The following is a 26,222-nucleotide window of genomic DNA, read 5'->3' on the forward strand; positions in this document are numbered from 1 at the left end:
GGGCCGCGTCCCGGTCCCTGTAATTCAGTAGCTTAATCAGGAAAGGGCGTGGTGGCGCTCCTGGTGGGCCAGGCCTAGTAGGGACACGGTGCGCCCTTTCCACCACAAAGTGTGCCGAGAAGGTAGCCGGGCCTAGGAGATCCCTGAGCCAGGCCTCCGCAAATTGTTCAGGGTTGGACCCTTCGCTCCGCTCCGGCAGGCCCACCACTCTAACATTAGACCTGCGCAGCCTGTTCTCCATGTCATCAAGGCGGTCTGTGTTGGTCTGTACCTGGCGGCGCAGAAGCCTCAGATCCTCTGGCAGAGAGGCAGTGCGATCTTCTAAATCACCGATTCTGTTTTCGGCCCTGCCGGTGCGCTCGCGGACATTTTGTAAGTCCTGTTTAATCAGGGAGAGATCCACCCGCAGCTCTTCTATCTTGCAGGTAAAGGTGGTAGTCAGGGTGGTTTGACATTGCAGAATAGCCGTCATTAGATCAGACGGTGTAGGTGTTGGCTGCGGGTCTACCTCTATTGCTTCTGCGTCAGATGGCTGATCTGGTGAGGGTTGTTGCGCGGGACTTCGCGAGGGCCCACCGCCATCTTGGGCCTGCTGCCGCGCGAACTGTTCCAACTTGGAAGCGGCCTCTGAGCGCACCTTCTGGGTATTTTTCCCCATATCCTCGTCTGGGCAGACCAAATCGTGTTGGGGAGAGAAAATGAGCCTTTTGCAGCTTTTCAGAGTAGCTTAAAGTAAAGTTCAGGATGTAGAAAGTACAGAGCACCTAGCGCGCACGTCTTGCTAGGTTGCCATCCAGACCACGCCCCCCTCATTTTTTATTTTTAATAGTTTTTTAGTTATTTGCCTTTTGAATCTTTCCAGATTCAAATGGGGGTCACTGACCCCATCTAAAAACAAATGTAAGGCTCCACATTTATTGTTATTGCTGCTTTATAGGGATGCACTATTTTGGATTTGGCCGAACCCCCAAATCCTTTGCGAAAGATTCGGCCGAATAACGAACCGAATCCTAATTTGAATATGCAAATTATGGGAAAACATTTTTTGCTTCCTTGTTTTGTGACAAAAAGTCACGCAATTTCCCTCCCTGCCCCTAATTTGAATATGTAAATTAGGATTTGGTTCAGCTGGGCAGAAGGATTCGGCAGAATCTGAATCCTGCTGAAAAGGCTGAATCCCGAACCAAATCCTGGATTCAGTGCATCTCTGCTACTTTATATTACTTCTCTTTCTATTCAGGCCTCTCCTATTCATATTCCAGTCTCTTATTCAAATCAATGTATGGTTGCTAGGGTAATAAGGACCCTAGCAACCAGATTGCTGAAATGGAAAGCTGGAGAGCTGCAGAATAAAAAGCTAAATAACTCAAAAACCAGAAAATAATAAAAAATGAAAACCAATTACATCATACATGACTCTCTACATCAGTGGTCCCCAACCAGTAGCTCGTGAGTAACATGTTACTCTCCAACCCCTTGGATGTTGCTCCCAGTGGCCTCAAAGCAGGTGATTATTTTTGAATTCCTGGCTTGGAGGCAAGTTTTAGTTGTATAAAAAACAGATTTACTGCCAACCAGAGCCTCAATGTAGGTTGACAATCCACATAGGGGCTACCAAATGGCCAATCACAGCCCTTATTTGGCACCCCAAAAACATTTTTCATGCTTGTGTTGCTCCCCAACTCCTTTCACTTCTGAATGTTGCTCACGGGTTCAAAAGGTTGGGGATCCCTGCTCTACATCATAATAAATGTTAATTGAAAGATGAACAACCCCTTTAATGCCCCTCTCTATGATTATAATGGCACCTCGATCTTAGTTCATTTTCATTTACTATCATTAAAGGGGTGATTCACCTTTAAAGTTACTTTTATTATGTTATAGAACAATCAATTCTAAGCAAATTTTCAATTGGGTTTTCATTATTTTTTTTTTTTTATAGTTTTATAGTTATTTGTCTTTTTCTTCTGATTCTTTGCAGCTTTCAAATAGGGTCGCCGACTCCATTCTAAAAAACAAATGCTCTGTAAGGCTACATGTGTATTGTTATTGCTACTTTTTATTACTGATGCTTCTATTCAGGTTTCTCCTATTCATATTCCAGTCTCTTATTCAAATCAATGCATGGTTGCTAGGGGAATTTGGGCCCTAGTTACCAGATTGCTTAAAATGCAAATTGAAGAGCTGCTGAATAAAAAGCTAAATAACTCAAAAAACACAAATAATAACAAATGAAAACCAATTGCAAATGGTCTCAGAATCTCTCTAGATCATACTAACAGTTCATTTAAAGGTGAACAACCCCTTTAACATAAATTGTAGCCAAGTGTTGAGTCCAAATCAGAAGAATAAAAAAAAAACCATTTTGCTAACTAATCGGTATTTTAAATATAATCTTTAATAAATAGGCCACACTTACAGCTGTGCAGTACAACACGGAAAAGCTGACCCCCACTGCGCTTTTGTTGGTTTGCCCCACAGAGGGGTGCTCTAGATATTACTGAAATACAACTCCCAGCAGCCTTTGCTAGACACGGAAGAGTTAAAATAAAGGATCACCAATATTAAAATAAACACAGAGGAGGTTATACCCTGTAAGGTGTGAGTGAATCATAGAATGGGTTTATAAATATTCTCAATGAAATACAGATCATTTTGCAGCTCTGGTACTAAATCTGTTACATAAGGCAGGGGGAACCCGATCCGGGAGAGCGATAAATATACAGGCAAACACTGGATGGGAGGTGCTACATCAGGACCCGTATACTCTCACCCATATGCTCTCCTTGTGCTCAGGATGAGCGCCCTCTGGCTGCAGGGTGAAGCATTACACCGAGGAGAGACCAAGGGACATGATAGTGAATCTGTAAGAAAAAAACAGGTAGTGCTGGTCCAACCCCATTGTCTAGATGTCTATATAGACTCCCGGCAGTCTGCAGGAGAAATGAAGGGGTGACAGTCACTTACTGAACAGTTTGTTTCTTCACCCCCTTTTTATAGCACCGCCTAAGCCAGTTCTTATAGTAGAGACTGATCCATGCTGATTCCCATAGTCTGATAGATTTCCTTCAGGAGCAGCAGTGCAGTGTCTTCAGATGTCCTACGTGGGAAACCAATAGTGATCATATTGTTGCACTAAATATACGTACCTTGCTGAGGAACAATACAGTACATCTGGATAAGGAACGGTCTAGAGTCCTGCGCGGAACCAATTTGTTAAAACCGAACCCGATCCGCGACCGCACCCCGCATACTCACCTGCTTGGACCCACTACCCGACCCGCAAGTACTTTATCCGCCAACCCACTGACCATCTAGAAACAGGAAGTGCTGTCATTGTTAGGGATGCACCGAATCCAGGATTCGGTTCGGGATTCGGCCAGGATTCGGCCTTTTTCAGCAGGATTCGGATTCGGCCGAATCCTTCTGCCCGGCCGAACCGAATCCTAATTTGCATATGCAAATTAGGGGCAGGGACGGAAATTGCGTGACTTTTTGTCAGAAAACAAGGAAGTAAAAAATGTTTTCCCCTTCCCACCCCTAATTTGCATATGCAAATTAGGGTTCGGATTCGGTTCGGTATTCGCCCGAATCCTTCGTGACAGATTCGGGGGTTCGGCCGAATCCAAAAAAGTGGATTCGGTGCATCCCTAGTCATTGTAAACCCGGAAGTGACATCACTGGAAGTAGGCGTGATCAGAAAAGAAGGAGTAAAACAGGAAGTGCTGTCATCGTAAACCAGAAGTGACATCATTGGAAATTGGCGTGATCAGAAAAAAAGGAGTAAAACAGGAAGCACTGTCATTGTAAACCGGAAGTGACATCATTGGAAGTTATCGTGATCAGAAAAAAAAGGAGTAAAACATGAAGCGCTGTCATCGTAAACCAGAATGAACATCATTGGAAGTAGGCGTGATCAGAAAAAAAGGAGTAAAACTCGCTATTGCAAACCCGGAGAACCGCCGACCCGCGTCAATACCCGCTCCCGAAACCACTACCAGCAACCCGCAGGTTTTTGCGGGTAACCGACCCGCTGCAGGACTCTAGAACGGTCACCTGATGTTATGATGTACAAATTTCTACAACTGACTAAGATGTCACGTACTGCACGTCTATATCAGGGGAGCCCACCTCATTTTACCAGTGAGCCACATTCAACTGTAAAAAGAGTTGGGGAGCAACCCAAGCGGGAATAAAAGTTCCCGAGGGGCAAATAAGTGCTGTGATTGGCTATTTGGTAGCAGACTGGAGTTACACAAGCACATTACTACAGTTTATGTAGGGATGCACCAAATCCAGGATTCGGCCGTTTTCAGTGCCATTGGGATTCAGCCGATTCCAAGGGGCATATTTATCAAGGGTCGAATTTCGAAACTTCGAAATTCAAATTTGGCCAAAGGTCCGTTTTTTCCCGAATTTGGACTATTCCCTAGTTGAGGTACACAAAAGTAGCTCGAAATTCAAATTATTTTAATTCGAAAATTCAACTCAACATTTGATAAATCTGCCCCCAATTGTCTGGACGAACCAAATCCGAATGCTTAAAGGAGAAGGAAAGAAGTTCAGCACTTGGGGGTTATAGCTCGGCTTTTCACTCTAATGCGCAGCTGCACGGAGAAAGAAGAAGCCAGAAGAGGATCGCTCCGTGGTGTATACCATATTGGTATAACCCCGAGCCGGTGCAGTTTTCTGATGAATACACCCCAAACAAGGTGCATTGTAGTGAAGAATTCCCTGACATATGTGAGTTTCCCAGGGAGTTAAGCATTGGGAATAGTGATGGGCGAATTTATTCAGCAGGCGCGAATTTGCGCGATTCGCCGCCAGCGAATAAATTCGCGAAACGCCCGCGAAAATTCACGGAAAATGCCGGCGTCAAAAACGAGATGCCGGCGTGATTTCGCAAATTTTTGCATTTTTCGGCGAAACGGCGCAAATTCGCCCATCACTAATTGGGAAGTATCACTAGGGAGTTTGCACCCAAAGAGTAACAGCAGTGCCTGGGCTCTCCTTTATATTTCTATTTCATCTATACGCCATGGTCCTTTCCTCACACAGTCTCTAGATATACAATAGAAAGAGGGCAGGTGTTTGTTTCCCAGGATGTTCATCAGACTTACCAGTAACAGACGTGGCTCTGAAGGGCAAACAGATACTCGTTGAAACTCTCAATTGGTTTCTCCTGGAGAACATAATCAAAGCGCTGCCCCCCATTTAGCATTCCCACTGAGATCTGCATGGGGTCCTCCTTTACAAGAGCAGGGGGTTCCTCTGTTTTCATAACTGCAAGGAGTTCAGAGCAGATTGAAGATCTCGAACAGCACTCTCTCTATAACTCCTCCTATTGCTCCATATAACCCTCCCTATAACTCCTCCTATTGCTCCATATAACCCTCCCTATAACTCCTCCTATTGCTCCATATAACCCTCCCTATAACTCCTCCTATTGCTCCATATAACCCTCCCTAAAACTCCTCCTATTGCTCCATATAACCCTCCCTAAAACTCCTCCTATTGCTTCATATAACCCTCCCTATAACTCCTCCCATTGCTCCATATAACCCTCCCTATAACTCCTCCTATTGCTCCATATAACCCTCCTTATAACTCCTCCTATTGCTCCATATAACCCTCCCTATAACTCCTCCTATTGCTCCATATAACCCTCCCTATAACTCCTCCTATTGCTCCATATAACCCTCCTTATAACTCCTCCCACATAACCCTTCCTTTAAATCTTTATGTTGCTCATTATAAACCTCCCTATAACTTTTTTGACAACACCAGAACTCACTCAGTATAACCTCTCTGGAATTCATATTGTTCCATATAATCCCTCCTTGTAACACTGTGACAAACTAATTATCTTTTAGACAGTCTTCAGTTTTTCTTATAGCAAGTCAGTAAGTGACATAAGTACCTTCAGCCTCTGCAGAAAGGTTTGTGTGAGGCACTGCAGCAGCCTCAGCAGTAGGAGGTGGTAATGAAGGTATAGGGGGTCGTGTGAAGGTCTGCCATGCTATCTTCAGTGAGCCAAGGATGTCTGTGCCCATTCGTGTGAGACCTTCTTTCAGTTCTACAAGGTAAAGCGAGGTGGGTGAGACCCAGTGCTTGTGGCTTCATTCCCCACTGTAGACAGTGGTATTACAGTAAAATACATTTTTATGTCACATTTGGGGAGGGTGGGAAAGTGTGTTTTTTATGAGTGGACCCCCATCCCTGGAAGAAAGTACATAGAATAAAAACTTGACTTTTTTAAAAAGGTCCATCAACTGAAAATTGACATAATAAATTGTATGAACTTCAGAATCAGTGCTGCTCTGATGCAACAAGATGGAGTCAGTGCTGCTCTGATGCAACAAGATGGAGTCAGTGCTGCTCTGATGCAACAAGATGGAGTCAGTGCTGCTCTGATGCAACAAGATGGGAGGTCCAGAAGGTACACGTGTAGGTACACTGTGTAGCCATGGCCTTAACATTATTGATAAATCTCTTAAATTTTACCTAAATGCATCCTCTTCCTGCCCTTATGGTGAGGTATGAGAATGGGATCAAACTCCTGCTCTCTGAGTACGATTGGCTCAATCCGATAAGCCACCGGGTCAAACTGCAATCAGAAAGAAATATTTGCTTAGTGGATATTTGTGTGATATATGAGTGTGATGCTGCAGAACCACATGTAACAATAAAAGCAACATGAACTGATCCGAATTAGCATATGGCCAGAGAAATTCAACAAGCACTGACCCAAAGGCTCATTGATACAAGTAATGATACAAGTAATGAGAGCCCCAATCAATGGAACAGAAACACTTTAGTCCTTACTAATAATGCCACTAGAGAGTAGTTGCTGGGGAAGAAAAACACGAATAATGAATCATTAGTATCAATCAATAAAGATCACATTCCTCCATCATGTCACACTAATTGTACCTACTGGGTGATAGATGTTGAAGAACCGTTTGCAGGTTGGAAAGTGGTATTTGGGATCAATCCTCTTCAGACCTCGCACTGTCAAGTACATGCCAACAGGTGACCCCCAAGCAAAGAAGACTTCGGGGTGAAAGCTCAACTGTGGGTACCGGACCGACACCTGATGACAGAAAGAGGTCATAAGAATTCAAAGGTAAACTGGCACCCAGTGATTTGTCCCCCCACTTGCCCCATTTTTGAAAGGAGTTCCCAGTCTGGAGGTCAATTAGGGTGAGATGAAAAAATGAACATTTTTGTGCAGTGTTGACCTGCGCTGGTAAAATGGGTTAGTTTGTGTCAAAGACACTACTATGGTTTATATAAATAAGCTGCTGTGTAGCCATAGGGGCAGCCAGTTCTACCAGAGCAGGGCAACACTATATTGTATTTGAATTATTTTAAAACACTTATTTTTGGTGTTACTGTTCCTTTAAAAAGAATATTTACTGTCTTGGATAGATGTCAATCAACTACAGCAGACTGAGTATAATATATGTATATCTTTAAAGGGGTGAATTGGGTCACCTTTAAGTTAACTTTTAGTATGCTATAGAATGGCATAATTCTAAGCAACTTTTCAATCAGTCTCTATTATTTATTTTTTATAGTTTCGGAATTATCTGTCTTCTTCTGAATCTTTCCAGCTTTCAATTGGGGGTCATTGACCCCCATCTAAAGAACAAATGCTCTGTAAGGCAACAAATTATTTTTTTTTATTACTCATCTTTCAATTCAGGCGTCTCCTATTCATATTCCAGTCTCTATTCAAATCAATGCTAGGTTGCTCGGGTAATTTGGACCTTGGCAACCAGATTGCTGAAAGTGCAAACTGGAGAGCTGCTGAATAAAAAGCCTAATAACTAAACTTCTGTCTCAGAATATCACTCTCTACGTCATACTAAAAGTTTAATCAGAGGTGAACAACTCCTTTAACCTTGTTATGATTAGCAAGTGTAAAGAACAAACATATTCTGCAGCGCTGTATGACAGAATGAGCTTAGGGAACCCAAACTACACGGAGCTTGAACTTTAGAAAAATCTCTGGTCAAAGGCGATGGTATACTTCTGTCAATAAATGGTTGTCCAGTGCCTCCAAAATATATTAAAGACTGCAGACTGCATTTTCCATAGGCATTTATGATAGCTTTCGGTATCAGTAAATCAAATTTCTGCCCTGAGGAGTGATAGGGATCTGTATGTCATACCGGGTGGCGCCCCATGTAGGAGTTTTGAGAACAGTCCAAACAGCTTTTTATCTGGACAAGGTTCTAGTACTACTGGAGACAGAGCCCAACAATGGCATGGATTATACAACAGGATGGGGTCTCCTACCTGTCCAATCCCCACATCAAAATATTCGTAATTCACCACGTTGGGGGTACTGCCGGATGTGAGAAAAGGCTGCTTGGAGTCTGCTGCAGGGGGCGTTGCTTGTGTGGTGCCAGTAGAATCCTGTAAAGACACGACACATTGAATTTGTTTAGACCAGTGATCCCCAACCAGTAGCTCGTGAGCAACATGTTGCTCCTCAACCCCTTGGATGTTGCTCTCAGTGGCCTCAAAGAAGGAGCTTATATTTGAATTCCAGGCTTGGAAGCAATTTTTGGTTGCATAAAAACCAGATGTACTGCCAAACAGAGCCTCCTGTAGACTACCAGTCCACATAGGGGCTACCAATAGTCAATCACAACCCTTATTTGGCACCACCCAGGAACATTTTTGATGCTTGTGTTGCTCCCCAACTCTTTTTACATCTGAATGTTGCTCACGGGTGCAAAAGGTTGGGGACCCCTGGTTTAGACAGTGGGGCAAGTTCACTAAAGGGCGAATTTTCGCCTGTGAAGGCTTCACCACACTCCGCACCACTTTGCCAGGCACAAATTCGCTACCACTGCGGTAATTCACTAAAAAGTTTCTCTAGCGTTAATTCAGAAATTATTCAGAGAACTTACACGAACGTTCATTTCTGTCTAGCGAAACTTCGTTAGTGCGATTAGGTTACTTTGAATAGGGCGGGTACATATAGGTCGTATAGACGTCTTTATTAGAGATGTTGGTGCAAATGCTTGAAGTGGCCACTTATTATTACACATGTCCAAGGAAGCAAAATAAAGACAAAAGAGATCATCTAATGCCCTAGACATGAGCCCACCCTAAAACAAATGTGGCACAACCCTCAAATGCTAAAAAAAAAAGTTATATTAAACATTTTTAATAGTTACAATTTTTAAAGACAATTTTGCTTTAAAATATGAAAAATCTCCAGCGTTTTTACATAATTTTTTATGACTTTCCGGCATATTGGATGTGATGTCACCGACATAAGATTGGGGAGGATGTAGCTTCATCTTATCAGTTTGCCAGGTCTAAGCTAACGAAGGAAACTCTGGTGAAAATTGTAAAATTCACACTTTAGTGAATTTGCAAAGTAACGATGATTGTTCGCCTGAGCAAACATTCTCCTGCCAAAAGGCCGCTAAACTGCGCTAGCGATGGTCTCTTTCGCTAGCGAATTGTCCTCTACGCTTGTTAGTAAATTGGTGATGTCCCTGCGGATGGGATTTACGGCAAATTTTCACTAGCAACAGCCACTTCGCCCTTTAGTAAATCTGCCCCAGTGTGTATATACAGCTGCTGATGGATGGAGACAGAAGCGACAGTCAGCAAATATGGCTGGGCTCACTATACAGGTGTCTGAACAAGTAAGATATAAAGACAACAAGCTAATTACTGGAGAACAGGAGCCCCTTCTCCTGTTTCATTCTGTACCACTTGTTACAGGGGTGCAACTCACACCTGATTTTTGGCAGCTGCCAAAATTTCTTTTGATACATCAGGCCCAGTTAGGATGTAACTACCATTATGGCTGCAAAGGTGCTGGGGGGAACGCTGCATTGTGAGTAACAAGAAAACATGGCAATCTGTGTCCGCAATTACAGTAAAATGTAATTGCAAAATGTTTCGTAAATCACCCCTTCTTTGTGATGTTATTACATCAGAAAACACTCACTCTTCAAAATAAACCAAAGGGATGAGGATTCTGGTTACCTTCTGCCACCCTCTGTGCCTTATATATTGAAGGATTTTTTTCCTTGGTCCTAAAGGAATTTCTAGATCCTTCAAGTCATTTTCTGAGCATAAAGCCTGGAATGAAAATATTAGACATTTTCAGTAATAAGTTCACACAATATTATTCTATGCACACACCGACATTGAGCTTTTATCCCAAAGCACCAATTAGTAAACCCTGAACAAGATGCAAAGCAAAGACACTGCAACGTGGCGAAGAAACAAGCCGACTTTTATTTCTGACCAAGTAACATTTTTAACACTTTAAGTCTAACAAATGCCTTCCATTATATAGAAAAAAAAAAAACCACTTTACCAGGACTTCCATGTCAATCTTCTCTCGCTCAAACACACTGCAATATTCTGTGAGCTCCAGCTGCTGCAGAACATCACTCAGCCTTGGCGTGTCTCCTTGTGAATCTGAGCGAGAAGCTGTAGTCTGAAAAAGGAAGAGTACAACCTTCTGTTTATGGGTGGAGTACAGTCTTTGTAGCAGCTATTAAATGTACCAAGCAGAAGTTACCTTGTCCTTTGTCATATCCTGACTGCTGAGCGATGAATCTGTTTGGTTGGTGAGAATGTCAAACAAAATGACAGATCCTATAGAAAGAAGCAAACATATCTTGCTTATAAATATCCGGCATGGGCTGATGAAGTGAACAAAGGAATACCTGACAGTTTATGCTGGCAGTTTTTGAGAGCATAGTACAGGTGAGGACATCAGCATAGGGCAGAGTAGCATTGTATCCTTCTGACAACATCAGTACTCATGCTTCCTAGCCTAAACATGCTCTAGTGATGGTTTTTGGGGTTGCAAGTATTTGAAGGTGCTTCCCATTTGCTGGCTGATATACCACAAAACTAAGGCAGATCTCCCAACTGTGAGGTTAACAAGGTTCCCCCGTGTGCCATCAGCCTAAGGACTGTCATAATATGCAGTTTACAAAGAGGAATAGTATGGATTTATTGGTTGGTTACATGCATTTCAACCAACTGGGGCAGATGCTGGTGCTGCTATAATGTAGCTGTTAAATTCCAGGTGAGATTTACCATGCCTGCACTAGTATGATCAGACATAAAAAATCCTTAATAGTCCATGTATAGAGAGACGAGAAGGTATATCTGGAAGGGAGGGGTCTCTTTATTTCTGCCTCCTAGTGGCGGATGCGTTCATTAAAGTAAACAGAGAGAAATGACATACCAAGGCTATGGCCAGTCACAGAGACACTTCCTTTGAATTTGGGGTTCCTTTCTTGAAATATCCCGTAAATCCGGTTAATTTCCCCACACACGGTATCCACAATGGTCTGACAGTATGTGGGGCTGTTGTAGAAGAACAGATCCAAAATGGTCTCATTGGTGAAATGACGGAGCCGGCTGATACTGGGCAGGGTGATCCTCTGGATGTCGCTGTAAGGGTTTATATGGGGTAACAAAGGCATGACTTGTGATCAAGGATACGAGATCATGCTGAGTAAACACAACTCCAGAGTTAACTCACTACAGACATGTACAACACTAGTTAGTCTTAGACATGCGGAAGACAAATGGATGTGTATCCAGAAACATTACACTTGATTTCTGGAATGCCTTGTAGAATATAACTTTTTAGTTACATTTGAGTGCTGGCGTTACTTGCAAAACGATATATACATATATCTATATAATAGGGAAAAGGAGCACTCATTAGCTCTTAAAGGGTAACTATCCCGAAAATGAACAATTAATATAAGCTTCAGCATACTGTGATAAGAAACCTTCTATATACAATCAATTAAATATTCTGTACAAGTTTCAATGAATATCTGACGCCCAACTGCTGCATGAAGAGAGAATGAAGAGAAACAGATGCTGAGAGAGGAATAGTAAAGATAAATTTGATTATTTCAGAATCTATGCAGAATATTAATTAGATTGGATTTACAACATTTCAGTATGCTGAAGCTTATATTAAATTTTCATTTTCGCAAGAGTTCCCCTTTGATAAAAAGAGTATCTTACAGTTCACCTGATACGTACTCATCTACTCCGGTAGCATCAGCATGCAGGGAGCTGTGCCAGTCTACAGGGAGGAACTCTACCCGGCCAATTAGCCCTTGGTCCATGGCCTTCTTGAAATGAGCAGGAAGAAGGTTCAGAGACACAGTGTGGAAATCAGTCACTGAGAAAGGAAGACAAAAATATAATGTGTGTGTGTATTTGTACAAAAAGGAAATGAGCACACAGGCACACATTGTTTGCCAAATACAGTCTAATGGCACGAAGGAAGGCAAAGCACTGAAAAACAAAGGCTGCTTGTTCTGTTGATGGAACGGATGAGTGGGACTCACCACATTGCACAATGCTTCTGAACTGAAGGTCACAGGCCGGACCAATGCCATGTACCATGAATACCAGGTGGTCAATCTGCAATGGCTCGCCTAAAAAAAGAAGAAATAAAAGACAGATTCTCTGTGTGAATAAGAGCAAGTGTTGCTGGGTCTGGAAAAACTGGACCAGAAAGATGCTTCACTTGATGCTTTTGCTTGTTCCTTTGGTTACTGGATGCCATGCCCTTACTAGACTCTACTGATAAGATGTTCTCCTACTGCTTGGCCCACTTTAAGCAACAGTCACCTCACCAAAATGTGCACGCATGGATCCAAGAAATTCTGGGATTTTTGTTACCTGCTCACAATGTTATATATAAAGCTCAGGAGCTAAAAGTCCACAACCACACTACCTGCATTGTCTTCAATCTTGTTCTGGATATAAACAGTGAACTTCTCTGAAAAGTAAATGCTGCTGCTCAGCAATTATACTTTCTTTTGCATGAGTTTCAGGGTGCAGTTCTGCCCCCCTAGAGTGGTTTCAGAGCTGCATTATTACTCCTTATTTAAACCCAAAGGGCTTATATTATGGATGTCCAACATGCTGACCTCCAGTTGTTGCAGAAGTAACTTTTTAAATTTCCCTTAGTCACCTTTTCGCTGCATGTGTATTATGGGGATTGTAGATCAGCAATAGCTGGAGAGGTGCAACTTGGATCTCAGGCCATGATATTTTGTATCACTAAAAACAATAAAAATTTACCTAAAGGTATTTCCACAGAAATATTCTCTACTCCTCTCTTCACTGTGCGGGGCCGGCCTTGCTCACTGGGTGTGGCTCCCCACTCATCCGGGCTTCCCACTGGCTGATAATGAACCATAAGCTGTGATGTCAAAAAGAAACAAATATAAGAAACATCATTATTGCACACATAGGGGTTATCTATCAAAGGTCGAATTTTGGAGGTTTGTGAGGTTTTTTTTATACCTTAAATTAACTCATGAATGTTTTCTAATTTAACAAAAAACTCGAATCAGTGAATTTGGGTTGAATTAATCGGGTTTTCGTTGGGAAAAAACTCGAATTGATGGAGTTTTTGAACGAAACCCACCAAAAAAATCAGAACATTATGAAGGCTATTAACATCGTCAAATGGTTGAAGGGACCTCTGCCATTGACTTCTACGTGATCTCATCAGGTTTTAGCTGGAGTATTTTTGGATTCAAGCTATTTACAGCTTTGCGGTATAATAAACCTCGAATAATTGAAGTTTCTTTTTTTTTTTTTTAACAAAAACCTGAAAAATTCAAGTTTTTTTTTAAAGACCCCGAAAAATTCAAGTTTTTTGTTTCAACTCAAAAATTCAAGTTTTAGATTGACAACTACTCTCAAAAAACTCCAAAAGTTTTTCGGGAAAACGCAACTCAACCTTTCATAAATAACCTCTTTAATTTATCAATCTAGAGAATTTCAGATTTAGCTTAGGATATAACAAATGTGTAACATAAAATGAATGTTTGGCATTATATGATATAGTAAAACAAAGCAAACAGAGCAGAAACAGGAGAAGTCCCATACTGTCCATCCCCCTTGCATAGTAGGAGTAAGGCTCACGACACAAGCACTGACCATACGGGTCATTCTCTCTACACAATACCTTACACCAGAGGTACGAATAGGAACGCAGCATTATAAGAACTGTAATTGTCTATATTATATTATATTGATTTTTTGGACAGACATAATATCAAAGGCTATTGTGATACTAAGCTCTATAGTTAGTATAGGTATGGGTATATAGAATTTAATTAAAAGTAGGGAGGGGTGTGTGTATGGATGCTGGGTTTTCATTTGGAGGGGTTGAACTTGATGGACTTTGTCTTTTTTCAACCCAATTTAACTATGTAACTATATAGTCACTTTAACACAAGAAAATGGATTATTGTTGCCACAAACAAAAATGTATGTGACATGCCTGAAGGACATATTGCTTATGCAGCTCTGGGACAACTTACCTTGGGGTTGTGCAAAATAATAATGTCCCTGAATGGGGATTCCAGCCTCTTCTTCCACTCGTTCAGCGTTACTGCCAGCATAAATGCATCCTATGAGGGAACACAATTTGTAGGGCCATATAAATGCAACGGGTAAAATTCCGTAACAGGCGAAAAATCGCCAGCGACGGCTTCGCAGCCATCACAACACTTGGCCAGGTGTAAATTCGCTAGGACAACGCCAATTCACCCTAGTGTGCAAAGTTGCGTCCAGGGCGCCGAACGCTGGCGAATTTTCACTTGCGTTACTTCGCCAATCAAAATGAAGATGCGCTAGTTACATCTACATATATATTGCAGCAAATACAATAATTACACTACACAAGTCCAGGGAAACTTAATAAAGAAAATTGAGTTGTTATAATGCCCTACACATGAGCCAACTGTATAGTTTATGTTCCATAATGGAGGGGGGAAGCCGGTTACCCAAAAAAAAAAAAATTTACGGACCTTTGCAGGCTATCACTCTGAAAAAAAGAAAAGACGCCAGCGTTTTTTTTGGGACTTAGAAAAATTTCACACTGAAAATTGAGGAAGTCCTGTGCACTCCATTGCACATCGCCTGGCGTGAGGTGGTGAAGGCAAGTCTGGCGAATGCGGTAACGTTCAGTAAAATCCGCATATTAGTGAATTTGTAGTGCAAAGCAACGCTAGTGTCTATCTCCTTCGCTAGCGAAGTGACGTCTGCACACGTTAGGAAATTGGCGAAGTTCCGAAATGACGCCCCAAAGTCATATACACAGCACTCTTAGTCCAAGCCCTGCACTGAAGGCCAACATTTGGTCCGGGTTCGCCATTATCTCATAACAAAGTTACAGAAGCAAGTATTGGATCCGTTATCCAGAAACCCGTTATTCAGAAAGTTTAGAATTTACGGAATGGCCACCTCTCATAGACTCCATTTTATCCAAATAATCCAAATTTTTAAAAATGATTTCCCTTTTCTCTGTAATAACAAAACATTAGCTTGTACTTGATCCCAACGAAGATATAATGAATCATTATTGAAAGAACAACCAGCCGATTGGGTTTAATTAATATTTACATGACATTCTAGTAGACTTAGGTATGAAGATCATAGAAAGGAAAGGGTAGATGCCTCCCATTATTAAAGGGGTGGTTTAACGTTAACATAACTTTTAGTATGCTACAGAATGGCTAATTCTAAGCAACGTTTCAATTGGCCTTCTGTAGAATCAAGAAAACGAAGAAAGACACAGCAAGTCCAGTTGATTTGACATATTTCTACAGCTATACCATGACCTGGATCAATGAGAATCTTCAAAAACTAAATTTTTCTTCTTCTCTTTCCAGCTTTCAATTGGGGGTCACTGACCCCATCTAAAAAACAAATGCTCTGTAGAGCTACAATTATATTTTTATTGCTACTTTTTATTACTCATCTTTCTATGCAGGCCCTCTCCTATTCATATTCCAGTTGCTTATTTAAATCAATACATGGTTGCTAGGTTCATTTGGAACCTAGCAACTAGATGCAATTGCAAACTGGAGAGCTGCTGAATAAAAAGCTAAACAACTCAAAAACCACAAATAATAAAAAATGAAAACCAATTGCAAATAGTCTCAGAATATCACTATTTACCTCATACTTAAAGTTAACACAAAGGTGAAGAACCCCTTTAATAACATATTGCACTGACATAGGCTGTACGAACACATTGTACCTCCAGAACTTGGCTGAAGTCCTCTGGATACGGCACATATTTATTGTCCTCTCCTTTGTAAAACCAAGTGCATCTCTGCACCTCAGAGTCCTTCTCATCCCAGTACACCGCCTTCTGTTTGCGACTACCCAGATGAACGTCAAATCTACCTCCACGCGTTGGGATCACTATAGTCTGTGGATTGACTCCTAGCATTAAAAAAAATCAAAAAAAAAAAAAAAAAGATTACATGCATCCTAAAACCAACACAAGCAGCGAGTGTTAAAGCCATCTAATCTCATCACTGACATATAACACTTAAGGATTAATACATAATGCTCTTAATTAGTGTTAATGCCAATAGGATTATATCACTTTTTCTTCCACTGACTTGTTTGTAGCAGAAGGGCTGTCCCTGTGATTTCTGCTGTATGCTCCAGAAGCCTTAGAGATTCAAAAGTGGGGATTTTCAATGAGCAAGTTTTGCCAGAATGGTAGTATCTCTGGGCAACTTTGACTTTAAAGGGATACTGTTATGGGAAAACATGTTTTTTTTCAAAACACATCAGTTAATAGTGCTACTCCAGCAGACTTCTGCACTGAAATCCATTTCTCAAAAGAGCAAACAGATTTTTTCATATTCAATTTTGAAATCTGACATGGGGCTAGACATATTGTCAGTTTCCCAGCTGCTCCAGTCATGTGACTTGTGCCTGCACTTTAGGATGGAACTACTTTCTGGCAGGCTGTTATTTCTCCTACTTAATGTAACAGAATCTGGGACTTGGCTTTTACCATTGAGTGTTGTTTTTAGATCTACCAGGTAGCTGTTATCTTGTGTTAGGGAGCTGCTATCTGGTTACCTTCCCATTGTTCTTTTGTTAGGATGCTGGGGGGGGCTGATATCACTCCAATTTGCAGTATAGCAGTAAAGAGTGACAAAACTTTATCAGAGCACAAGTCACATGACTGGGGGCAGCTGGGAAAAAAACAATATGTCAGATTTCAAAATTAAATATATAAAAAATCGGTTTGCTCTTTTGAAAAATGGATATCAGTTCAGAATTCTGCTGGAGCAGTACTATTAACTTGATGCGTTTTGAAAAAAACATGTTTCCCGATAACAGTATCCATTTAAAGGGCAAGAAAAGCCCAAATAAAAAAAGATGAAATTCTTAAGTCTTATGACATCCCCTATGGCCAGCAATAATATATGTTTGCAGTTATAATAGCCTATGCCAGGCTTACTAACCTACAGTGTTCCTCTAGAGCAGTGGTCCCCAACATGTTACTCACCAACCCCATGGATGTTGCTCCCAGCGGCCTCAGAGCAGGTGATTATTTTTCAATTCCTGGATTGGAGGCAAGTTTTGGTTGTATAAAAAAAAACTGTTGTACTGCCAAATAGATCCTCCTACAGTCTGCCAGTCCACACAGGGGCTACCAAACAGCCTTTATTTTGCACCCCAGGGACTTTTTTCAGTTGCTCCCCAACTCTTTTTACATTTGAATGTGGCTCATGGGTCAAACAGGTTGGGGACCCCTGCTCTAGAGCATCTTTCTTTTGCTATACCAAGGGCTTAGGGCATGGAGATATTTATGTATTCTTTAATGCCTACTCTGTGGGAACAGTCATATTGCCTTTTAATTCTTGCTTTTCCTTTCTAACCAGCAAGCCCTCCATATACCCCCACGCATTTCTACCACTGATACCTGAGCTAAATCCCTGCTCCAGTTTATCAGAATCTTCCTTGCTGAAGGGGAGCCAGGAACTCTTGTTGTCTTGTACTTGATGGTAGAACCAGTGTGGAGTCACTGCCTCATATGCCTGAGAAGCGTCCACCATCTCGAAGGATTCAGTGGACACTCTGGAGGGGGAGGTCTCCTGTGGTTCTTGAGTGGACATCTCCTGGAAACCAACCAAAAGGAACTAGTAAGTGAATTTGCACGACGACTAGTTAATAACCTGGAAGGAGAAGGCAGATGTCTTGGTCTGCCACGTACATGCACCATTTTTACTGGTGCAGATCAACACTCCCACCATAGAGGAGAACTGTATTTTCACTTTCTTGGGAAAAATCCATCAAATATCTTTATTTTTCAATTTGCCACATACACCCACGGACTGGGGTGAATGGTGGGATTCCCTTGGATTATTACTTCAAAAACAAATTGCCTAAAATACAAGGTGAGGTGTCTTGGACTTTATTTTGGACTGCATTATGGGCTCAACATGCACATGCTCATTTGTATTTCTCTGATTCATATTCACATGCTCTTCTCATATGGGATATGTGAGACTTACAGCATCAAGGCAGCCATCAGAAGCCGGGACACCTGCCCAGACTTAGCACCGGGATTCAAAGCAAAGGCTATAAAGTGAGAGCCAGTGCCAACAACAGATCACGTATCTAGGCTTCTCAAGGGCAGTGTCACAGAGGAAGAACAAGGAATTCGATTTCACTAATATGTTATTGTCATATCTTTGTGAAGTTGGTCAATTTAACTCCCTTAGAGATAGGCTAAGAGAGTAACTGCTTGGTAATAGGGAGGTGGTTGGCCGGCTATTACCTCTACAGGGTGCAAGTATCTTAAAGAATTAAACTTCCTGTTCTTAGAAAGAGAAGTAAAAAGTGTAATAACTGGATGGTGCCAAAATGTTAATCCCATCCCCCACCCAATGACCGCGGGATAGTGCAGTAATTTACTGAAAACTGCACCGGCTGTACAAAATAAAAAATGTAGTAAGTTAGTCAAAAATGTAATGTATAAAGACTGGAGTGACTGGATGTGTAACATAATAGCCAGAACACTACTTCCTGCTTTTTTTAGCTCCTTTGGTTTCCACTGATTGGTTACTAGTCAGTAACCAATCAGTGACTTGAGGGGGGCACATGGGTCATATCTGTTGCTTTTGAATCTGAGCTGAATGCTGAGGATCAATTACAAACTCACTGAACAGTTATGTCCCATGTGGCCCCCCTTCAAGTCGCTGACTAACTCAGAGTTAGAGAGCTGAAAAGCAGGAAGTAGTGTTCTGGCTATTATGTTAGACATCCAGTCACTCCAGCCTTTATACATTACATTTTTGGCTAACTAACTACAGTAGAAACATTTTTTAATTTTACACAGCCTATCTATTTACCCAGTTTTTATTTTTACACTGAACTGTTCCTTTAAGTGAAGTGATTTTATAGTTGAGTGGGCTGGTCTGGAATACCTTAACGAGGTGTTGATGCAATATTGACCTGACTGGCTGTGCTGCGTCACCAATAGTTTTCTTTTTTAAACTTGTAGGGGGGACCCTGGCCCCCATTTTTTCACTTGTAATGGGGGTCATGGGCAACAATGCTTTTTAACCTTGTGGGGGTGGGGGGGGGGCTGGCCACCTGGCCACCAATGGGTTTTTAGTGCTTATGTCTATGCAGCTTTTTTACTGGGGTGTGGGGGTGCACAGGGTCTGCAGTGGGGCCTGTGGTGGGAAATGGGGTTTGTGGTGGGGCAATGTGGGTTCTGGGGCCTGTGGGTTTCTGGGGCTTTTGGTGGAGGGGGTCTGGGTTCTGGGGCTTGTGGTGGAGGGTTCTAGTGGTGTGTGGGTTCTGGGGCTTGTGGTGGGTTCTGGGGCTGTGTGTGGGGGGTGTGGTTTCTGCAGCTTGTAGTGTGGGGGGGGGGTTCTGGGGGTATGTGGGTTCTGGGGCCTGTGATGTGTTCAGGGGCCTGTGGTGGGGGTGGGTTCTGAGGCTTGAGGGGAGGGGGTTCTGGGGACTGTGGTGGTGGGGGGTTCTGGGGCGTGTGGTGGAGGAGGTGTGAGTTCTGGGGCCTGTGTTGGGGGTGGGGTCTGGGGCTTGTGATGGGGGGGGAGAGTTCTCGGGTGTGTGGGGTCTGGGGCTTGTGGTGGAGGTTGTGGGGCAGGGCTTGTGGTGGGGGTGGGATTGGGGAGGGCACAGAAATGTTTGCCCTGAGATTTCTGATGGTGACACTGGCCACACAAGATGTAAAGGGACCCAAAGGCAACAACAAGAGCGACCCCCAAAGGCAACAACAAGCCAGACTGTCTCCTGCCTCCATTGTCCCAGCACTAATCAGTATGACAACACCGGCCATTCTATCCATACAAGATCATCTCCTGAGAGTAATACAAATGTACGTGTTAGCGATAAACAGGAATAGGATTACCGCTAATAATGAGAAGAATTCAGCAGACTAACGGAAGGCTACATACACGCGTCACTGGGAATAAACAGAAGAATTCACACAAAGCAGATATTCCTTTCAGAGTGAGTTGAAAGTAAATAAAGGCAAAGTTCCCCCACCTTGTGAAGCTCTAACCTGTGCAGCGACCCTGACCCCGGCGCATGACACCGGCTATTGGGAAGTCCCTGGATCCGCCTGTGACATATTAGTGATTAAACACTGTCAGTGAGGATGAGTCCTGAGAAGAGGGGGCGTGGCCATGACGTCATCTCCATCGCGGCTCTGTCACAAACACTGTGACGGCGCCTTTTGTCAATGACTATCCCTAGCAAGCCCCGCCCTTTGCTCACGCAGCGCGAACTTGATCGCGTCACTTGTTGTGTCCGTGAAATCGCGCGAGTGAGGGTAGTGAGAAGCGTGAGGGGAGATGTTAGAATGCGGGCAGAGGCGGCAGGGTTGTTGGGGTTGCGCAGTAACGCAGAATGGCGAATATAAGTCCTGAAAGCAAAGTTATAGAAAGCAGGGGAACGTGTTAGGAAGCAGTGCAACTGCGTGTGTCTAGTACATCTACAGCCGGGGCCATTTTGTTGGGCGAGAGAGAAAGAACGGCCGCTGACTGGACTCTCCGCTAAAAATGTGCCTATTTTAATGAAAGCATTTTCGACGTAGTAGGGGATATCATAGTTTAGCGCAGTGGGGCATAATAGACGTGTCGGGGTTTGACCAGACATTAAAATGCGCCTTTGAGTACAACGAGGCCCAAACTGCCCTCACAGGCCCCTGGTATTTGCAGGAATCTACAGGTTACTAGTCCAGGCCTGTAAACTAAAGCTGAGGTGAAGACTCATTTCATTCTCAGATGATACAAAATAGTTCTAGGGATACCTGGACTCCAAACCCTAAAAGTCACCTGACAAAATGGGGTTTTCACAAATCAATGCAATTTGAATGATTTGGGAGAATCTGAGAGTTATGGGTATGGTGTGTCCTTAGTACGCCAGCAACTGGGGCCATTTTGTTGGGCAAGACGGAAAAGAACGGCTGCTGACTGGAATCTTCGCTAAATATTTAGCTAACTAAATGAAAATGTTGTATCTTAGTCGTAGTAGGGGGTTAATGTAGTTTAGCACGGCGGGGCATAATGGACGTGTCAGGGTTATGTTTTAAGAGATTAAAAAGCGCCTTTAAGTACGACCAGGCCCCAACAGCCCTCACAGGACCCTGGTATTTGCAGGAATCTACAGGTTACTAGTCCAGGCCTATAAACTAAAGCTGAAATGAAGAGTCATTTCATTCACAGTCAGATGATACAAAATAGCGCTAGGGATACCTGGACTCCAAACCCTAAAAGTCACCTGACAAAATGGGTTTTTCACAAATCAATAAAAATTGTTTTGCAATTTTCTACATACAAATTAGTTTAGTTTGGCATATGGCCATATATTTTATTGAAAGATTAGGAATAATCTGAGAGTTATGGGTATGGTGTGTGTCCTTAGTACTCCAGCAACTGGGGCCATTTTGTTGGGCAAGACGGAAAAGAACGGCTGCCGACTGGAATCTTCGCTAAATATTTGGCTAACTAAATGAAAATGTTGTATCTTAGTCGTAGTAGGGGTTTAATGTAGTTTAGCACGGCGGGGCATAATGGACGTGTCAGGGTTATGTTTTAAGAGATTAAAAAGTGCCTTTAAGTACGACCAGGCCCCAACATCCCTCACAGGCCCCTGGTATTTGCAGTAATCTACAGGTTACTAGTCTAGTCCTGTAAACTAAAGCTGAAGTGAAGAGTCATTTCATTCACAGTCAGATGATACAAAATAGTGCTAGTGGTACCTGGACTCCAAACCGTAAAAGTCACCCGACAAAATGGGGTTTTCACAAAGCAATGCAATTTTTTTTGCAATTCTCTACATGCAAATTAGTTTAGTTTGGCATATGGCCATATATTTTATTGAAAGATTAGGAAGAATCTGAGAGTTATGGGTATGGTGCATCCTTAGTACGTCGTGGGGCCATTTTGTTGGGCAAGACGGAAAAGAACAGATGATCCAAAATAGTGCTAGGCACACCTGGACTCTAAATCGTAAAAGTCACGTGACAAAATGGGGTTCTCGCAAATCAGTGCAATTTTGTTTTCTCCGATTTTCTACATTAGTTTAGTTTGTCATGGCTATATATATATATATATATATATATATATATATATATATATTTTTTTAATATTTAGAAAGATTTAGAGATTGATTTGGTGCATCCTCAGTACGTTGGTAGCCAGGGCCATTTTGTTGGGCAAGAGGGGAAAAAAAATGGCTTCTTACTGGACTCTTCGCTATACATTCGGCTAACTAAATGAAAACCTATCTTCAACATTGTAGGGGGGTTAATATAGTTTAGCGCAGTGGGGCATAACGGACGTGTTACGGTTTTAAGAGAGAAAAAGCGCATTTAAGTACAACCAGCCCTCACAGGTCTCAGATATTTGCAGGAATCTACAGATTGCTAGTCCAGGTCTGTAGGTAACTAAAGCTGAAGTGAGGCATTTCATTTACAGATAATAGATGCAAAATAGTGCTAGGGATATATATATAATACATATTTAGAAAGAATCTGAGGATTTGGTGCATCCTCAGTACATTGGTAGCCAGGACCATTTTGTTGGGCAAGAGGGAAAAAAACGGCTGCTGACTGGACTCTCTGCTACACATTTGGCTAACTAAATGAAATAATACGTTATATCTTCGATGTAGTAGGGGGATAATATAGTTCAGCACAGTGGGGCATAATGGATGTGTCAGGGTTAGGTTTTAAGAGAGATTAAAAAGGACCTTTAAAGTGGACCTGTCACCCAGACACAAAAATCTGTATAATAAAAGTCCTTTTCAAATTAAACATGAAATCCAATTTCTGTTTTTTATTAAAGCATTCATAGCTGTTGTAAACTCATTTAGAAATCTCAGCTGTCAGTGGTATAGAGGCAGGGCAAACAATTACTTTCACTTTCCATTCAGCACTTCCTAGATGTCACTGCTCTCCTCACATTTCCCCAGTTCTCTTCACCATTTAATTGTGTAACCAGCACATGGGGATGGACATCAGGTCCCCCATTCTGGTGCGCAAACAAGATTCTGAGATGATGCAAGGCTTGCCTTAATAAAAAGGCAACAAAATGGCTCCTGCCTGCTTACTATAATTTTGATTTTCCAGACTGACGGAAACAGGATTCAAAAATGTATATAGTGTAATTAAGGTTAACTTTGCTTAACGAATGTATTAAAATAGGATACTGAATAACATTTTTGAGTTTGTGAAGGAGCTTCTTAATTCAGAAACAATCATTCCAATGATTTACCAAGCAAGCTCAACATTTGCTTGCTGGTGGATTCTTTTTTCTCGTCACAGGAACGATGACTGTGTCAATGCATTAAGTATCAAAGGCTCCAGAAAAGTACCGGAATACATTGTTAATATAATATTTTGGTAAAAAAAGTGAATGAGAGATGTTAATAGAGCAGCACTGTCTAGGTAAAAAGCAAATATTCCGGAATGGCCTACCAATTGGCTTGAAGGTTGATAATATACATGTTAAAATGGAGGGCAGTTTTGGAAGGCTCAATGGAGATATCAAATATGATGGATTATGATATGAGGCATAAGACGAAAATGAGGTTTAGAGAATGCAAATGAACATGTGGAATTCAAGTTGAACAATTCTTCATTAAAAAGCAGTGAATCTAAAAGTGAACTTTAAAAGTGTACCTGTGCAAAAAGCAAGGATTTCATGTGGATGAGAGTGTGATAATAATACAAAATATCTGGAATTATATACTGGCTTGTTCAGGAGAGGAAATAAAAATATGATTAATATAGAAACCTCTTCTCACATTAGGGGATAATGGCAAACTGCCTAATTTAGATGCTTATGGTATTGCCATCTTTTGGTAACCAGAGTCTTTAAGAGGTGAAAGAACACTTTGGAATTATGATGGTGTAAGGGGGTATTGGAGAGTAACATTTATTTTAAAGGGCATAAGTACATGGGATGGGAAGTGATTCAGCAAATAGAAGCGCATTTTGTAATAAGTTAAAACTGCAGTAAATATATACAATAATTTAACATTGCAGAGCAAAATAATCGAATATGATATCTTTATATGTTAAAATAGGATATTAAAAGCAAATACTGTAAAGTGAATAGTATTGGTCCAATAAAAAGTGAGACTAGTTCCCCCCCCTTTTGTTGGTTTTCTTACAAATTAGCAGAAATGTTAACTAAATGTATAGCTCCAGAAATTAGTTTGTTTATCTCTAAGAGAGAAAATGCAGAATTTAGTAAGGAGCGGAGTTAATATTATATTTAAGTTCTTAAGCCAATGCAGTGCTTCTTTTGAAAAAGGTAATGGTTACTCAACCAGTAAAGATAATGAGTCAAGTGTCACTTTTAGTTGCCTTGAGTTTTAAAGCCTGTTGCTCCAAGTTGCCTCTGGAACTTTTTGTTGAGCTAGTAGCCTTGACTAGCCGTAAAATCTATGCAATAAGAATGTACAAATCGCCATCACTAGCATTATATAGGGATTAGTCTCTGCAATCAGGTTTTTAAAACATCGTCGAGACTAATTGCCCTATGTGTCATTGCCCTTCTAATTGCAACTCTTTGAATGGATAGTACAGACAGCAACATTATTCATTAACAAATTCATGAGGCAAGTAACTACTTTATTAAGATATTTGTAAGGCCTTTGGTGTAGTTTTGAGATTGAGCTGTAAAGAAATATGGCCTGTAAGGGTACACCTGTGTTAATGCAAAATTCATTGCTAAGGCAGAGTGGAGATATTACTTTAAATTAAATATTTTTATTATGGTTAGTATATTGTTTTATAATGATTGAGAAGCATGTTTTAACCAGAAAATACTCATCAATAATGCGAATTGAAAGTAAAGTTTTGTGAGTAAAGAAAATGGATTAATAGAATAAATTGGTAAATACCTTTTAGGATTTACCACAGAGAAAGACATTGGGAAATAAGCTAACAAAAGGCTAGCCACTGAGGCGGAGTGCCAACTGTGGCTGCAAAATTGAACAAGAAGGTGATGTAAATGATGAGAATATCACAAAATCCTGGTTAGACTTCACCATGAATATACATTTTGAGTTTAAACACTGATGTACAAAATAATGAAATTATCTACATAGATGGGTGGATATGCTTATTAAAAGAATTATGATGAAAGGCTTACTAAGATGGATTTGTTACAAAGGTATTTTGGAGGATTTGTGATTAATATAGTGAATAAAGTACCCCCCCCTTGTAAAATATAAGGATATTATACCTGTAAGTTAGCGAGGAGTTTCATGACCATATAAAAACACAAGGCCGAGTGTTTTTATACAGGTCATGGAACTCCGAGGTAACTTCTAATATCCTCATATTTTGCAACTGGGGGTACTTTATTTATTATAATACGCAAGTTTCAGTGAGTCATGTAACAGAAATGACATCACTAGTCACCGTTTATAACTGATGACATCAGAACTCACCGTTTATAAGGATATTTACAAGATATTCATGGCTTTTGTGTATTATATTTATAAAAGGTATCTCAAAGGCAGTATGTATATCTCACAAGGGAACTCCATTGCGTAGAAAATGAAACCATTTATGTTACTGCAGAAGCTAGACTACATTAATCTACCAAAAAAATTGGAACCTCTACAAAATGTTCTGCAGTGTGTGAAAGAGAAAAGGATAAGCCAACCGTAGAATATACTGTATGCTTAGGGGTTAGTATTCATAGCATTTATTAATGGAGGAATTAAAACAGAATGTTTATTTTTCTCAGGAAATATGGATAGTTGGATAACTTGCATTTTTTCACAAACCTTTGGTAAACTGTTAACTTCACCACTCATTTCTCTGAACTCTGGCTATGCCTTCTTTTGGTTTTTATATTTTTAAT

General features: G+C 41.3%; 1 protein-coding gene across 2 annotated transcripts; it reads right to left on the minus strand.

The window, feature by feature from the left end:
- Positions 1–2,380: 2,380 nt before the first annotated feature.
- Positions 2,381–26,222, minus strand: ddhd2.L (DDHD domain containing 2 L homeolog). Of its 2 annotated transcripts, none has more exons than XM_041587106.1 (17): positions 26,146–26,222; positions 17,783–17,978; positions 16,091–16,278; positions 14,367–14,456; positions 13,114–13,234; positions 12,372–12,461; positions 12,061–12,202; positions 11,243–11,451; positions 10,565–10,641; positions 10,358–10,480; positions 10,021–10,116; positions 8,305–8,424; positions 6,938–7,093; positions 6,505–6,607; positions 5,921–6,076; positions 5,121–5,283; positions 2,381–3,100 (listed from the first exon to the last, which is right to left on the minus strand). In XM_041587106.1, the coding sequence occupies exons 1-17, from the start codon at positions 26,173–26,175 to the stop codon at positions 3,019–3,021; spliced, it is 2,142 nt and encodes a 713-aa protein (XP_041443040.1). In that variant the 5' UTR covers positions 26,176–26,222; the 3' UTR covers positions 2,381–3,018. The 2 variants fall into 2 exon arrangements, with proteins under 2 accessions (XP_041443040.1, XP_018109066.1); XM_018253577.2 differs by lacking the exon at positions 26,146–26,222 and adding an exon at positions 20,383–20,548.

Source organism: Xenopus laevis, chromosome 3L, assembly GCF_017654675.1.
Source record: "Xenopus laevis strain J_2021 chromosome 3L, Xenopus_laevis_v10.1, whole genome shotgun sequence".
In the NCBI taxonomy this organism is placed as follows: Eukaryota; Metazoa; Chordata; class Amphibia; order Anura; family Pipidae; genus Xenopus; species Xenopus laevis.

Bases quoted from the DNA above. Each gene is read 5' to 3' on its own strand.
- ddhd2.L (XM_041587106.1), bottom strand. From the start codon at position 26,175: ATGAGTGGTGAAGTTAACAGTTTACCAAAG. The intron at 17,979-26,145 runs GTTTGTGAAAAA...GTTGGTTTCCAG, and splicing joins AAGTTAACAGTTTACCAAAG to GAGATGTCCACTCAAGAACC. The intron at 6,077-6,504 runs GTAAAATTTAAG...TTTACCTTGTAG, and splicing joins CAGGAAGAGGATGCATTTAG to AACTGAAAGAAGGTCTCACA.